The 16,065-nt window shown below is 38.6% G+C and overlaps 1 protein-coding gene across 2 annotated transcripts in view; it reads right to left on the bottom strand.

Annotated features, from left to right (window-relative positions):
- Window positions 1–1,988: 1,988 nt before the first annotated feature.
- The window catches only part of LOC144315518 (uncharacterized), a 35,288-nt gene continuing 21,211 nt past the window's right edge, over window positions 1,989–16,065 (bottom strand). The window contains exons 3-5 of one of the 2 annotated variants that reach the window (XR_013381234.1): window positions 4,544–4,584; window positions 2,899–3,043; window positions 1,989–2,380 (exon numbers count right to left, since the gene is read on the bottom strand). Coding sequence is in view for 1 of the 2 variants with exons in the window: in XM_077900192.1 (XP_077756318.1) it covers window positions 2,301–2,380; window positions 2,899–3,043; window positions 4,544–4,584 (266 nt within the window). In the remaining variant the exon portion in view is untranslated. The remainder of the gene's footprint in view (window positions 2,381–2,898; window positions 3,044–4,543; window positions 4,585–16,065) is intronic. The other variant, XM_077900192.1, reaches the window with a different exon arrangement.

The following is a 16,065-nucleotide window of genomic DNA, read 5'->3' on the forward strand; positions in this document are numbered from 1 at the left end:
ATTATATTTATGATTGTATATCCCTTAACTATTGACATGTCCTATTATATTTATTTTCCTGTTGTTTAAATGGAATCAAATGTATATTTAAAGCCAGTGATGGGGGTTTGTGTGTGCCTGGGTGGTTCAGTGGTTGAGCATCTGCCTTTGGCTCAGGTCATGATCCTGTGTTCTTGGGATCAAGCCCCACATCAGGATCCTTGCAGAGAGCCTGCCTCTCTCTTTGCCTATGTCTCTGCCTCTCTCTGTGCATGTCTCATGAATAAAAAATAAAATCTTAAAAAAAAAAAATAAAGCCAGTGATGGGTGTGCCTGGGTAGCTCAGTTGGTTGAGCGGCTGCCTTTGGCTCTCAGATCATGATCCCAGGGTCCTGGGATGGAGCCCCATATCAGGCTCCCTGCTCAGTGGGCAGCCTGTTTCTCTCTCTGCCTGCCAGTCCTCCTGCTTGTGTGTGTGTGTGTGTCTCTCTCTCTGTCAAATAAATGAAATCTTTAAAAAAATAAAGCCAATGATGATTAAATATCAATTTCCACTGTCAATGATTTAGGTAAATCTTAGGAAGAATAGATCTTGTCTCCTAGATATTCAATTGTTTTCATTTTGATATTGAAAATATGTCCCTATTTTCCTTTTCATTTCTCCTATTTAGTTTTATATAGTTTGGTAGAAGTAATAAGAAAGCAGAAAAGCTCAGACAAAACCTTACTTCTCAGTATTTCTACATTAATCAAAATTAATTTTATAGTAATGTATAAGTTGCCTTGACAATTATGAAAACTAAGTAATACACATGAGGGAATGATTGTGTGGAGCCAAAAGCTTGCCCTGTGCATCACAAGTCACACTCAAAGATTTTTTCTTGGGAATGTTTAAGAAAGTCTCCAAATTTTCAAGCTCTTGAAACATGAAACTACCAAAATATGCCCATTTTCCAGGAGCACTACTATTCTTCTCCTTTGTAAGTATTTGTTGACTGACTACAAAATTTGACAAAATTTTATTTTCATGAAATTTACACTCTAGTTTCTCTGCAATTTATGCCTTTGGGTAATTTGAGATTGATTTTTTTTTCTTTTAAGATTTTATTTATTTATTCATGAGAGACACAGAAAGAGAGTGGCAGAGACATAGGCAGAAGGAGAAGCAGACCTCCATGCAGGGAGCCTAATGTGGGACTTGATCCTGGGACTCCAGGAATACGACCTGAGCCGAAGGCAGATGCTCAACCGCTGAGCCACTAAGGCATCCCAAGATTGATTGTTGAACCTGATTGAACTAGGTACCATAAGTACTAATAATCTGGGAAAAATTGCTGCCCACATTTGTATATCACAACTCTGGAGATTAAGAACATGTTTCTTACTACATGTTCTAGATAGTCTCAATATAGATGTTCTTGAATATATTTTGTTTTATTTTAGTACATACAGGTCCTTTTACAAAATGACCCTTTAATCTCATAGCCACAGATCTTTCTGATACTGAAGGACCTCATGAAAACCCATACATAAGATTTTTCTTTTTTGCTTACTACTATACAAGTAGTATGTGTATAAATACACAGATATAACAAGGGAGGTACTATTACTCAATATAAGTTGGTCCTGAGAAATAAGAGATGCAGGAAGATGAGAAAGTCAGATAAAATAAACTATAATAATTTTTGCTTATATTCATCTAAAGAGTGTTTGTGACCCTAATTTACAATGTGAGGGGGATGGGGGTGTATTTCACCACACATCCACCAGTTCTTTGGACACATGCGAGTGTGCTGTAAGTCAAGTCAATTCTGACACTATCTATTCAAGACAGCATCAGATTTCACAGGTTGAGGGGTCATTTTCACAAAACTGTTCTCCCTCCACTGCTCCCCCCTCCCCCAATTTAGAGGTCTTGCCAGTTGCAAGACCAGGTTGTCAGCTATATTTCTGACTTGACTGGCTATATATAGCCAGTCACCTCTTCCTGGAGTTTGATTAATTTGTCAGAGTGGCTCACAACTCAGAGAAACATTTTACTTACTAGAGCATTAGATTAATTATAAAAGAATATAACCCAGGGACAACCAGATGGAAGAGAAGCATAAGGCAATGTATGGGGAAAGGGTGAGAAACTTCCATGCTCTTTGAGTGTACCACTCTCCCAAAATCTCCATGTGTTCACCAGCCTGGAGCTCTTCAAATGCTGCCCTTTTAGATTTTTATAGAGGCTTCATTACATAGGCATGATAGGCTAAATTGTTGGCTGTTGGCTGTCAACTCAATCTCCAGACCTCTGTTCTCCCTAGAGATCACGGGGGTTAGAGGGGAAGGCTGAAAGTTCCAACTTTCAGATGGCAGGCTTGATTCCCCAGGCAACCAGCTCCCATCTTTAGGTGACCTATGGGCATTCCGAAAGTCACCTCATTAACATGACAAAACATACCTTTATCAGTCTCCACACTTAAAAATTCCAAGTGTTTTAGAAGCTAAGTGCTAGAAACAGGGACAAAAACCAAATATATATTTCTAATTATAAATCACAAAATCACACTAACTTATGGTAATTATCTCTAGGTTTTTAGGACAGTACTGTGGAAGCCAAGAAAAATTAAGGCATCCCACCTAAAGTTTAGCATTAGCACAAGTACAGCCATCTTAGGCCCCTGTGAATAAGAGCTGAAATTTACATTACTTCAGTTACAGGAAGAAGACAGTTTACAGCTTAACATCCTAGAAAGCCCCATATTAGAATAAGAACAGAGCCCAAGCCAAGGGCAGGAAGCCCCTATTAGAATAAGAACAGAGCTCAATGCCCTTGAAAGCCCCATATCAAAATGTAAACAGAACTTGAGAAATTCCTCTACCCCTTCTGAAAATCCCCTAGACCAGCCTATAAAAAACTAAGCTGAAACCCACCTTGGGGTCCAAGTCCCTGCTCCGCTGTGTCGGGTACACTTGGACCCAAGCTCGAGCTTGTAAATAAACCCTCGTGTGTTTGCATTTGTGTCGGCTCCTTGGTGGTTTCTCGGATTCGCAATCTTGGGCACAACATTAACTGCCCCTAAAAATGTAAATGCAATATAGTGTTCTTTCAGGATGTCTATGTTTTAAAGTCCATTTATTCCTCTGGTATGAAAAGTAGTGAATCATGTGAAGTTCTAAAAGTTTGCTTACTTCACTAAATCCTGACATGGAAGATAAGTTACTGATATGTGTACACAGAGAAGAGCCCTGAGAGGTTAGAGAATTGGGAGATGGTATTACATCATCATGTGGGAATGAAGATGGTTTCCTCATTGCTAGGCTGCCCCTTTGATCTTAAGATGACAAGGAGGCTGTGTACCCCTCTTTTATAAGGGGTACATTAAAAGGAAAAAAAAATGAACAGGTGAATCTGGACTTTGACTTTAGAGGGAGGTCCAAGCAGATAGGACATTCAGGTCAAGAAGCTTTGATGGCAAATACCAGTAAGGTGGCTGTGTCGTTTTGAGGACTAGGCTAGGATGCACACTTTTGGAAATTCTTTGGCTGGCAAAGTAAGTTAGAACTCTGGTGTTAGACTTCTAGAGGTATTGGGCAAGAAATCAAGGGACAGACCTAGGACAGAATAACAAGATATTAAGTTCTAGTAATCTAGCTACTAGAAAAAGGGTATGATATTCCAAAAATATATTTTTGGTTTTTTTTAAAGATTTTGTTTATTTATTCATGAGAGAGAAAGAGAGAGAGAGAGAGAGGCAGAGACATATGCAGAGGGAAAAGCAGGCTCCATGCAGGGAGCCCGATGTGAGACTTGATACTGGGACTCTGGGACCACGCCCTGAGCCAAAGGCAAATGCTCAACCACTGAGTAACCCAGGCATCCCCCCAAAATATATTTTTGGATGTCTATCCTGTACCAGATACTGCTTTACTAAAGAAAATAGGCAAAGTGACTACCTTTGTAGAGCTGACCTTTAGTGGAGAGACAGAAATTAAACAAGATGAACTTGTGAAATATTTGGCATTTTCTAAATAGTGCATTAGGGGGGGAAAAAAACCCACAACAGAGAAGGAGATAGAGTGCCATGGACGAAATATGTACGCAACTTTTGTGTGGTTAGGGAAGTCCTCACTGAGAAGGTGATATTTGAGAAGGGTACAAGATTAGAGAGTGACCAGCCTTGAGGCAATTGTGATAAGCTTCTTTTGGGGTTTTTAATAATTACTTGAGTATAGGTAGGAATAGTCTCAGGGTCTGGGGTAGTGATGGAATCTTGTGGTTCTTAAGTGGTCCCAAGCTTTGAAGATTAGGAACTCTGGTTCATGGAGTTGAGAAGTCTTATTTATACAATAACCATTAAGAGGTGAAAGGACTTAAGAATCCATTTGAACATCTGCTCCTGGTCCGGTTGGCACCTGGTATCCCTAAGAAATGAGGGACCTAGAGAATGGTTACAAAAATTAGTAAGATTTAAGTCAGTAACTAGGATGAGAGAATGGCTAAATCAGAAAGTCTAGAAGCAAAATGGGTAACAGGGAATCTTCAGGAAGAGCTTACTGTGCTAAACTTGATACATACCATCCAGGTTGATCTGTAGCCCCCACTCCTGGTAGAGCTTTCTGGAATATAAAATATAAACTTATGGTGATTTTTGCCATTTATAGCAGATCGAGCAGATCTACATGCTCGAGTCTGACTTGGGTAGGGTTGCCAGATAAGGTATTGGATACCTAGATAAATTTGGATTTTAGATAAACAATGAAAAAATTTTTATTATATATGCTCCAAATATTACATGAGATATACTATGGTAAGTATGTATACACTCACAATCTGTTGTTTTTCTGAAATTCAAATTTAATTGGGCATATTTTCTTTGTTAATCTGGTAGCCCTAGATCTGAAGATCATTTGGACGTCCAGATCTTGGTGGGCCAAACTTTGAGGTATGTGTTGGAAGCCAAGACCTCCTTCCTCTTTAGTAGTATTTTGGTTCTTAGAGGTATTAGCATCCTCCAAATCTGAGGACTGAAAATGGATACTTACAGTGATCTTTTTAGAAAATTCTACTGTTTATAGCAGTGGTATATATAATGGCTGGTGATGAATTGTATTCCTCTAGAGCAGCATTTACACTTTTAACAGCATAGAACTTATGTAGGAAATATAAAATCAGAGTGGTACTAGGAATCCTGAGCCATACCTAATGGGTTTCCCCTTTATCTTCTGTGATGGCTCCTAAAACATGTCTGTGAAAACCTGGGACTCCATGGTATTTACTTGGAAAACCATTGCTTTAGCATCAAGAAATGGCTAAAAAGATCATAAGTCATTTTTGAAAACTTCATTTCTACTGTGTTTGGGATCAAGCATTCTAAATACTTGAGTGGGAATAAGGGAATCTAAAGGAATGAGACATTTTTTTTTTTCTAAAGAAAAGAAATGTAAATGCAATGTTTTTCTAATGGTGAGAATGTCTGGGGAAAATATATTAGTTTGGCAGGGAGGGAAGCTCCATCTTTCTACCACCTACACTTTTTTTTGGCCATTATCTCTTTCATTATAATGTCCACATTATTTTTTTTCATAAAGAATTAGACTCTATTTTATTCCTAGCACAAAAGATGTAGCATGCATTTTTATTTGCTTTTGATTAAAGTCTCACCCATTTTGAAGATCTGTAGATAATTACTAAAAGAGTTATAGGTCACTTAAGAATACTGAAGTACATCCAGACAATACATATGCTATTTTAATTAATTTTCTATCAGTTCTTTTCTTTGTGCAGTTGTCATTGTTGAACAGTTTAAAAGCCATATGAACATACATAATTATAGTTGGCTTTAGAGTGGGCAAGGCCATGTGGAAAATGCTATCTTGAGGAGTCAGATTTATATTGTGATTCTTAGAATTCACTTCGAGAATAATGTGTTAGAATCAAGTGTGTACTCCCAAATTAGGGATATCATCTTATTTCTGACTTATTTTCAAGTTAAAATGCTATTTAGATTTGACATGGAATATATTATCACAGAATAGGCCTTGACAATCGTAATTCAGGCAAAACTCAATGCTGGAGAGTCTCAAACCACGGTCCTAGGCTTCCCTTTGCCAGGATTCCTCCTCCATTCTTTCCTTTCTGTACACATTCCTTTCTATCCTGTTTTGTCCCTATCTTTTCCTTTCCTTCTTTTCTTTCTCACTTGCTCTGTAAGTGATCTTATCCATTCCTATCAACATCCTCCTTCCCTCCACCCAAAATAAATATTCCTGGTACTTGATTTTATCCCTACTATTCACAATGGGAGTATGAGAAGGTGGGCTTGGCAAATCAGCTGCTAATGCCTGGATTTGAATTAGAGGTCAGTGACTCAAAGAAGCAAGGACAGTAGAGAGTTTATCTGGATGGGAAAGCAAGCTTCCAAGTGTATATCCTGAGAACAGTCTGAACTGTGGTGCCAGTAGCCATATTCAGCATCCGGAGCCAGCAGTGGCAGCTGCCAAGGCCTCAGTAGAGGAACAACGGCATGATTTTTACTGATCTTGGCTGACCAGCATTTTGGGATTTTTGTTTATTTTCTTGGTGTGTTTTTTTCCAAACTCTTTGGAAATTCCATGAGCTATCTAATATCTTTTCAATAAATTTCTTTTCTATTCACATTACCCGGAGTTGGTTCTTATTGTTTGTTGATTGCCATGATGCCCAGATTCATAATTTTAGCCCAAACTTCTTTTCTAAACTTCAAATCCAAATGCCAACTTAAAGTTTTCACTTAGATGTCTTACATTAGAGTCATCTCACACTAATGTATCAAAAACTGAACTTATATTCATTTTCCAGGCCTGATCTTTCCACCAGTCTTCCCCATTCTACCTTTATTCACTCCGGTTAGGTTGACATCTGTTGGGTGGTGGATTGTTTACTTCTATGTAGCCACTTCAGGCCAGAGGCCAGCAAATAGCCATAACAACTGAGTGGAGGAAAGAAGACCGTCTGAGAAGGGATCAAAGTTAACTTCTCAAGGAGCTGCTTCACTTGTGTCTGATGGTGTGTCTGTGTCCACCAGTGTTATCTTGTGATACCCATGCACATCCCTCCAGCCTGGCATCATGTCATTTCTGTTTTTGCTGACTATGCTACAGACCCACTGGTTATTGTTCAAGTTCTTGAACATGCCAAGTTCTTTTCATTATCAGGCCCTTACACAGGCTGTTCACTGTCTTTGAAAAGCTCTTCTCTTCACTTCACTAACTTCTTTCCATCCTTTAGTTTAAATAGTATTTATTTGTCTTCTCTGATCCCTAAAGCTAAATTATATCTCCTGGTATTGTCTTTTATTTTCTCCTAGGCAGCAACTACTGATGTGGATCTTTCCAAAACACAATTTACAATCCGGGGTGCCTGGGTGGCTCCGTCAGTTAAGCATCTGCCTTTGGCTCAGGTCATGATTTCAGGGGTCCTGTGATCGAGTCCTGCATCAGGCTCCCAGCTCAACAGGGAGTCTGCTTCTCTCTCTATCTCCCCTCCCCAACCCTGCTTGTGTGCTCTCTCTCAAATAAATAAATAAATAAAATCTTAAAAATTTTTTTACAATCCTTGAACTTATACTAATGAGTGCTAAAGTAGATGATGTATAGGTGTTTTGTGTTCCTAACTCACAAGGTCCCCTACTTTTTCCCTGGTCTAGTCCCTTACCATTTCCCCACCTTTCCCCTAAGACTTGCACCATCAACCATTCTCTCATCGCTCGGTTTTTCTTTCCATTGATCGTTTCTTTTAAGCCTATGAATATAAACACACCAATATCCCAGAATCTAAAACATTACACACACTAGTTCTTTTAAATCTGATTTCTCTTTAAGTTGTCTCAACTCTCTCATTTCTTTAACTGCCAACCCTTTTGAGATCATGATATCTACTATCTACCTTTACTTCTTCATATTTTACTCTTTCCAAGCATTTAAATATTGTTTTTGCCTTTACTTCTATCTTAGTTTCCTATGGCTACTATAACAAATCACCACATACTTGGTGGCTTAAAACAACACAAATGTCTTCTCTTACAGATCTTGAAGATGGTGTTCCAAAATCAGGTTCACTGGGCTGAAACCAAGGTGTTGGCAGGACCTTATTCTCTCTGGAGACTTTAGGAGAAAAATCTGTTTCATTGCTTTTTCCAGCCTCTAGAACTGTATTTGCCTTTTCAGCAGCTAGTAGCCATCTGTATTCTTTGGCTCGTGGACTCTTCCTCTGTCTTCAAAGCCCATAGTGTAGCATCTTCACATCTCTCTCTCTGCTGCTGTCATCAAATCATTTTTGCTCTTCTCTATTAACTCTCCTTCTGCATCCCTTCTCTAAAGATACTTGTGATACATTTAGGGTCCACCCACATAACCTAGGGTAATCTCACTTCAAAATTCTTAATTTAATCACATCTGGAATTTGAAAGGGCCATTATTCAGCCTACCACACCTTCCAAGAAATCAGTTCAGCAGATTTCTAATCACAAACCTGATGGCATTACTCATCCTTTTCTTTTCTGCTTCTGTGTAGCATTTAACAGTGTCTCTGGCTTCTTGAAACACCCCTATGCCTGGCTTCTGTGTCAATACTCCTGTTTCTCTGACAACCATGTTATGTCCTTCTCTTCCTCTCACTTCTAAATGTAAGTTTTCCTGAATATTTTCTCCTTAATTTCTCCTTTCTTGCTTTCTGTACTACCTTCCCTGACCAACTCATCCACTCCCATGACTTCTTCATCTTCATATTCTGGTTAAATCCTCTTCAGGGCTCTGGCTCTCATTTCTAGGTGCAGGCTAGACTTCTTTCAGACAGACAACCTTGAGGTTTAGTAATGAGACTGAATTCATTACCAAACTCTTTAAACATCTTCTGCCTCCTTAATCAGCATTGCAGTTAATGACTCCAGCATTCAGAAGAATAATCAAACCTCTTTCTCTTGCTTTGTCTTGGCTACTACCTTATTTCAGGCCCTAATTGCTTCTCATATGAGCTATAATAGTAATTTCATAGCAGATATTCCTCTCTGTGATTTTTAGCCTTTCTTTGCTCCTAGAATCAGCTTTCTAAAGCCTGGCTGTAATGAGTGCAAATTTTGCATTAAAAATCCTTTGTGCTCTGTCCTTCTCCTTGTCAGCAAGTTCTGATTAAAACGCAGATTTGTGAGGGGTGCTTGGGTGGCTTAGTTGGTTAAGTATCTGCTTGTGGCTCAGGTCATGATCCCAGGGTCCTGGACTCAAGCCATGCTCTTGGTTACATCTCTGCATTGGGCTCCTGCTCATCAGGGAGCCTGCTTCTCCCTGTGTCTTTGCACCCTGCATGCTATCTTTTTCTCTCTCTCTCAAATAATAAATAAGATCTTTAAAAAAGCCATATTTGTGGACTTCAAGGCTGTCTCCAACTTTATTTCAAGTGTAAACCTATAGACGTATCCCCCACCTCTCTGTACTCACTTTAGGTCCTGCTATAGCCTGCTAAATGTGCAGAGTTCATGCCTCTGTGTCAGTTTATTATATTCATTTCTTCATTTTTCTTTATGAAAATCTCACAATGTGGACCTCCAGGCAAAACACAATATGCATGATAGCTAAGTATATTTTAAATTTAAATAATTATTCAATATTTTCTTTGCTTTGCCATTGCATAGAGCTAGTATTCTCTGGTGAGCTTTAGTAAGTAATGCCCTTATCAAAATTGGAGGTCCTACCTGCATTTTCTGTTATTGAAAGGAAGGTGAAACTTAGCCAAAGGCCTAGTTTAAAATCATTCAGTTCATTCATTCATTCTTTCTTTACCTTATACATTAATTCTACAACTCTTTACTGAATACCTACTATGTGCTGGACACTGTTCTAGGCACTGGGGGATAAAACAAGCAATATTAATATGGTCTTTGCATTTCTGGAGCTTACAGATTAGTGAGGAAACAGTATTAATGAAATATACCAAAATAAAGTCAATGATGTCTGTGTCAAGTACTAAAGAAGAAGAGCACTTTTTCTGGAGTTTATCAGTGGGGTACTGACCTAGTTGGAGTTCATAAAGGCTTCCCTGAGGAAATAATGAATGAATAGCAAAGAGGAGGAAGACATTCTCAAAAGCCCTTATCTACATTCTTTTAGTTTCAAGTTTTTATTTAAATTCCAGTTAGTTTACATACAGTGTAATATTAATTTTGTGCGTAGAATTCAGTGATCCATCACTTACATACAACATCCAGTACTCATCACAATCAGTGCCCATCACACATTTAATCCATCCCCCACCCCACCTATCTACCCTCTAGCAACCCTCAGTTTGTTCTCTGTAGTTAAGAAGTCTGTTTTATGGTTTGTCTCTCTTTTTCTTCTCTCATGTTCATCTGTTTTGTTTCTTAAATTCCACATGAATGAAATCCTATGGTATTTGTCTTTCTCTGACTTACTTATTAGGCTTAGCATAATAGTCTCTAGCTCTCCATGTCATTGCAAATGGCAATATTTCATTCTTTTTGATGGCTAAGTAATATTCCTTTGTCTCTATATACCAAGTATTTTTTTATCCATTCATCAGTTTATGGACATTTGGGCACCTTCTGTAATTTGGCTGTTGTAAATAATGCAACAGGGTGCATGACCCTAGACCCTAGACCACTTACACCATACATAAAAATAAATTCAAAATGAATGTAAGACCTAAATGTAAGATAGGAAACCATCAAAATCCTAGAGAAGAACATAGGCAGTAATTTCTTTGACATTGCCCATAGCAACTTCTCACTAGATATATCTCCAAAGGCAAGGGGAAATAAAGCAAAAATGCACTAGCATAAACACTAAGGTCCATGAATGACTTTAAATCAGTATTTTTGTATCCTTTGGGTAAATACCTAGTGGTGCAATGCTGCATCATAGGATAGCTCTATTTTTAACTTTTTTGAGGAAACTCCATATTGTTTTCCATATTGATTGAACTGGTTTGCATTTCCACCAACAGTGTAAGAGGGTCCCCTTTCTCCATATTCTCACCAATATCTGTTATTTCCTATGTTATTAATTTTAGCCATTCTGGCAGGTGTGAGGTGATATCTCATTTTGTTTTGATTGTATTTCCCTGATGATGAGTGATGTTGAGTATCTTTTTTGTATGTTTGTTAGCCTTATGTATGTCCCAGTGGACATAGGAAAATGTCTATTGCTATCTTCTGCCAGTTTCTTATCTCAGTTATTTGTATTTTAGGTGTTGACTTTGTAAGTTCTTTATATATACTGGATACTAACACTTTATCAGATGTATAATTTACAAATATCTTCTTCCATCCTAGAGGTTGCTTTTTGTGATTGTTTTCTTTGATGTGCAAAAGCCTTTCATCTTGATAAATTTCCAATGGTTCATTTTTGCTTTATTTCCCTTGCCTCTGGAGATATATCTAGTGAGAGGTTGCTATGGGCAATGTCAAAGAGATTACTGCCTATGTTCTTCTCTAGAATTTTGATGGTTTCTTATCTCACATTTAGGTCTTTCATTCATTTTAAATTTATTTTTGTGTATGGTGTAAGTGGTCTAGTTTCATTCTTCTGCTGGTTGCTGTAAAATTTTCCCAGCAGCATTTATTGAAGAAACTATTTCTTTTTCCTTTGGATATTCTTTCCCTCTTTGTCGAAGATTAATTGACTATAAAATTGTGGGTCCATTTTTGGGTTCTCTATTCTGTTCTATTGACCTATGTGTCTGTTTTGTGCCAGTATCATGGTGTCTTGGTGATTACAGCTTCATAATATAGCTTGAAATCTGGGATTGTGATGCCTCGTGCTTTGCTTTTCTTTTTCAAGATTGCGTTGGCTAGTCAGGGTCTTTTGTCATTCTATACAAATTTTAGGATTCTTTGTTTTAGCTCTGTGAGAAATGCTGGTGTTATTTTGATAAGAGTTATATTGAATGTGTAGATCAGGGATGCCTGGGTGGCTCAGCAGTTGAGCATCTGCTTTGGCTCAGGGTGTGATCCCGGGGTCCTGGGATCAAGTCCCATATCAGGCTTCCTGTGTGGGGCCTGCTTTTCCCTCTGCTTGGATCTCTGCCTCTCTCTGTCCATGTCTCTCATGAATAAATACATAAAATCTTAAAAAAAAAAAGAATGTGTATATCGCTTTTGGTAGTATAGACATTTTTAACAATATTTGTTCTTCCAATCTATGAGCATGGAATGTTTTTCCCTTTCTTTGTCTCTTCTTCAATTTCTTTAATAAGTGTTGTATAGTTTTCAGAGTACAGGTCTTTTGCCTCTTTGGTTATATTCCTAGATGTCTTATTATTTATATGTTTCTAGGAATTTATCCATTTCTTTCCGGTTGCCCAATCGGTTGGCATTTAATTTTTCTTAATATTCTCTTATAATTGTTTGTATTTCTGCAGTGTTGGTTATAATCTCTCCTCTTTCATTCATGGTTTTATTTATTTGGGTCCTTTATCTTTTGTTTTTGACAAGTCTGGCTAGGGGTTTATCAATTTTTAAAAATTTTTTGTAGTACCAGCTTATGGTTTCATTTGTCTGTTCTACTGTTTGTTTTGTTGTTGTTGTTGTTATGTTCTTTCTATATCATTTATTTCTGCTCTAGTCTTTATTATTTCCTTTCTTCTTCTGGCTTTAGACTTCATTTGTGGTTCTTTTTCTGTCTGCTTAAGGTGTAAAGTTAGATTGCATATTTGAGATTTTTCTTGTTTCTTGAGGTAGGCTGGTATTGCTGTGTACTTTCCTCTTATGACTGCTTTTGCTGCATCCCAAATGTTGTGGACCATTTTGTTTTCATTTTCATGTATATTTTTTTATTTCTTCTTTAATTTTGTGGTTGACCCAGTCATTATTTTGTAGGATGTTCTTTAGCCTCCATGTATTTCTGGTCTTTCCAATTTTTTTCTTGTGGTTGACTTCATGTTTCATAGTGTTGTGGTATGAAAATATGCATGATATGATCACCATCATTTTGTTCTTGTTGGGGGCTTATTTGTGACCCAGCATATGTTCTATTCTGGAGAATGTCCCATGTGCACTTGAAAAGACTATATATTCTGCTACTTTAGGATGAAATGTTCTGAATATACCTGATAAGTCCATTTGATCCAGTGTGTCATTCAAAGTCATTGTTTCCTTATTGATTTTCTGCTTAGAAGGTCTGTCCATCGCTGGAAGTGGGAGTGTTAAAGTCCCCTACTATTATTGTATCATTATTAATAGTCTTTTCTGTTTGTTATTGTTTTATATAGTTGGTTGCTCCCAAGTTGGGGGCATAAATATTTACAATTGTTAGATCTTCTTGTTGGATAGACTCCTTTATTATGATATAATGCCCTTCTTCATCTCTTATTACAGTCTTTGGTCTACATTCTAGTTTGTTTGATGTAATGTGGTTATTCAGGCTTTTTTTGACATCCATTTGCATAGTAAATATTTCTTCATTCCCTCACTTTCAATCTGCAGGTGTTTTTAGGTCTAAAATGAGTCTCTTTATAGACAGCATGTCAATGGGTCTTTTTTTATATTCATTCTGACACCCTATGTCTTTTGATTGGAGCATTGAGTCGATTTACATTCAGAGTGATTATTGCTAGATATGAATTCAGTGCCATTTTATTACTTATTTTGTCATTGTTTCTGGGGATTGTCTCTGTTCCTTTCTAGTTTTTGCCACTTTGGTCTTTCTTTACTACTCAGAGTCTTTTAATATTTCTCGCAGGCTGGTTTAGTGGTCATGAACTCCTTTGGTTTTTGCTTGTCTGGGGAACTCTTTAGCTTTCCTTCTATTCTGAATGATAGTCCAGATGAATACAAGTGTTCTCGACTGCATGTTTTTCCCATTCCACAGGCTGAATACATCATGCTGCTCTCTTCTTGCCTGCAAAGTTTCTATAGAGAGATCTTTTGCTAAACTTATTTGTCTTCCCTTGTAAGTTAGGGACTATTTTTTTTTGTCTTGTGGTTTTTATGACTTTTTATTTATATCTATATTTTGAAAATTTAACAACAATATGTCTTGGTGTTTGTATGCTTTTGTTGATTTTGTTAGGAATTCTCTGTGCCTCCTCTATTTGGATGTCTGTTTCCCCAGATTAGGGAAGTTTTCAGCTATAATTTGCTCAAATAAACTTTATGCCCCCTTTTCTTTTCTTTTTCTGGGACTCCTATGATATGAATGTTATGCTTTATAGAGTCACTGAGTTCCCTAAGTCTAACTTGTGTTCTAATGTTTTTCTTCCCCTTTTCTTCTCAACTTAATTATTTTCCATAGTTTTATGTTCTATATCACTTATTTGTTCCTCTGCTTCTTCTATCCCTATGGTCATTACATCCAGTCAGTTTTGAATCTTGGTTATTGCATTTTTCATTTCAGCCTGATTAGTTTTTAGATCTTTCATCTCTGTGGTAGGTGACTCCCCCGTGTCTTCTATGGTTTTCTCAAGCCCAGCTAGTGTCCTTATGATTCTTGCTTTAAATTCTGGGTCAGTCATATTACTTATATCTCTTTTAATTATATCCCTGGCCATGACCTTTTATTGTTCTTTCTATTGTGATGAAATTCCTCCATCTTGCCATTTTGTGTAGGTCTCTATCTTTCTCTCTGTGTTAGGAAAGCCTAATGTTTCCTGCTCCTGAGAGTAATGGCTTTATGGAGAAGAGGTTATATACTATCCAGGGCCTAGTGCTGGAATTGTCACTTGTATATAGTGTATGCACTCTTAATTTGTCTTTTAGCTGTTCTTTTCCTTAGGTCAGTCCTCTTTAGAGTTTCTCTTTGCCTGCAGTGTGGAGTGTTTGGACCTCAGCCAGAGTTTGGTGAGTTTTAACTAGGTATACTATGGTCAGCTTGTTAATAAAGACCAGATGCTATTTCCTAGAGCTGAAGCTCTGTAGCACTCTGTGGTCAGACTTGGTGCTTGCAGGGGTTTATGCTAGTTTTCTGGGGAAGGGGATCACTGTTCTGGTTCTCAGGCATACTTGCCCAAGCAAAGCGGTACCTCAAGAGTGCAAGGGAATGGGGGTTGGTATAAGTGGTTTAGGCTGCGAGTGCTGCTTACTGAAGTTAGTTTGTGCTAAAGGGCTGGGTCAGAACAAAGTGGGACCAGCTAGGTCCCAGTTCCCCTGAGAGGAGAGTTTGTGTTTGCGGCTGTCCAGCAAGACTTCCAGAAGTGCAAACAATCTCCCCTTGTGTGTCCCAGGTATCCCTCAGATTGCTGCTTTCACTCGTTGTCTGAGCCATCTGCCTGTCTGGCAGTGCAGTACACCTTGGGGTATATCCATGGCAGGCCAGCTGAGTTTTGAAACTCCAAACTTTAGGGGACCTAGCATGGCAGGGACCTGCACTGTCCTGTGAGGAAGGGTCTCACTGCACTGGAGGTGATGCAAGTTTTTCCTAGAAGGGCAGCTGACTAAAGCACAGTGTCATGGGTTTGTGGTAAGACACAGGAAAAAGCCAGTGTCTGGCTTAGCTGCTTTAGGAGATGTCTCTGTGCCTATGCTGGGGGTCAGGAAAGGGAAATGGTGCCTGCCAACTCTTTTGTCCCCAGAGAGGCAATGCCACCTCTCCCAGATGCTCCGAGAAGGGGGAGCCATCTCTTCCAGTGTGTCCCAGAGGATCTGCAGATCATGCCATCTGCGCCCTGGGCTCTCTGCCCTCCTTCTCCACGGAAGCACTACAGTGCTCTCAGGGCTCCACATCCACCATGCTGTAGACCTCAAAAACTCTTCTTTAAGCCTCCCTGTATTGTAAAAGCTCACAAAAGTCAGCCCCTTTCATTTTCCCAGTCAATGGCTCTGGGGCAGTGTTTTCATTGTCCAATCCCCTGTGTGCTCCTCTGTCTTGTGTCTCTCTCTCACCTCTCTCCATAACCAGGGCTCCTTCCCCTCAACAGGATCTGCCCTCTGTTTCTCTGCCAAACCCTGTCTCTGCACCTCCTACTTTCCACAGAGTGGCTTCTTCTCTCCCTCTAGTTGTGCCGTTTGTTCTGTCAGGCCTCAGATCGATTTTTTGGCTATTCAGAATGATATAAAATTTATCTAGCTGTGTTTGAAGGATAAGACAAGCCTAGGGTCCTCCTACTACTCCACC

This window comes from Canis aureus, chromosome 6, assembly GCF_053574225.1.
Source record: "Canis aureus isolate CA01 chromosome 6, VMU_Caureus_v.1.0, whole genome shotgun sequence".
NCBI classification, from domain to species: Eukaryota; Metazoa; Chordata; class Mammalia; order Carnivora; family Canidae; genus Canis; species Canis aureus.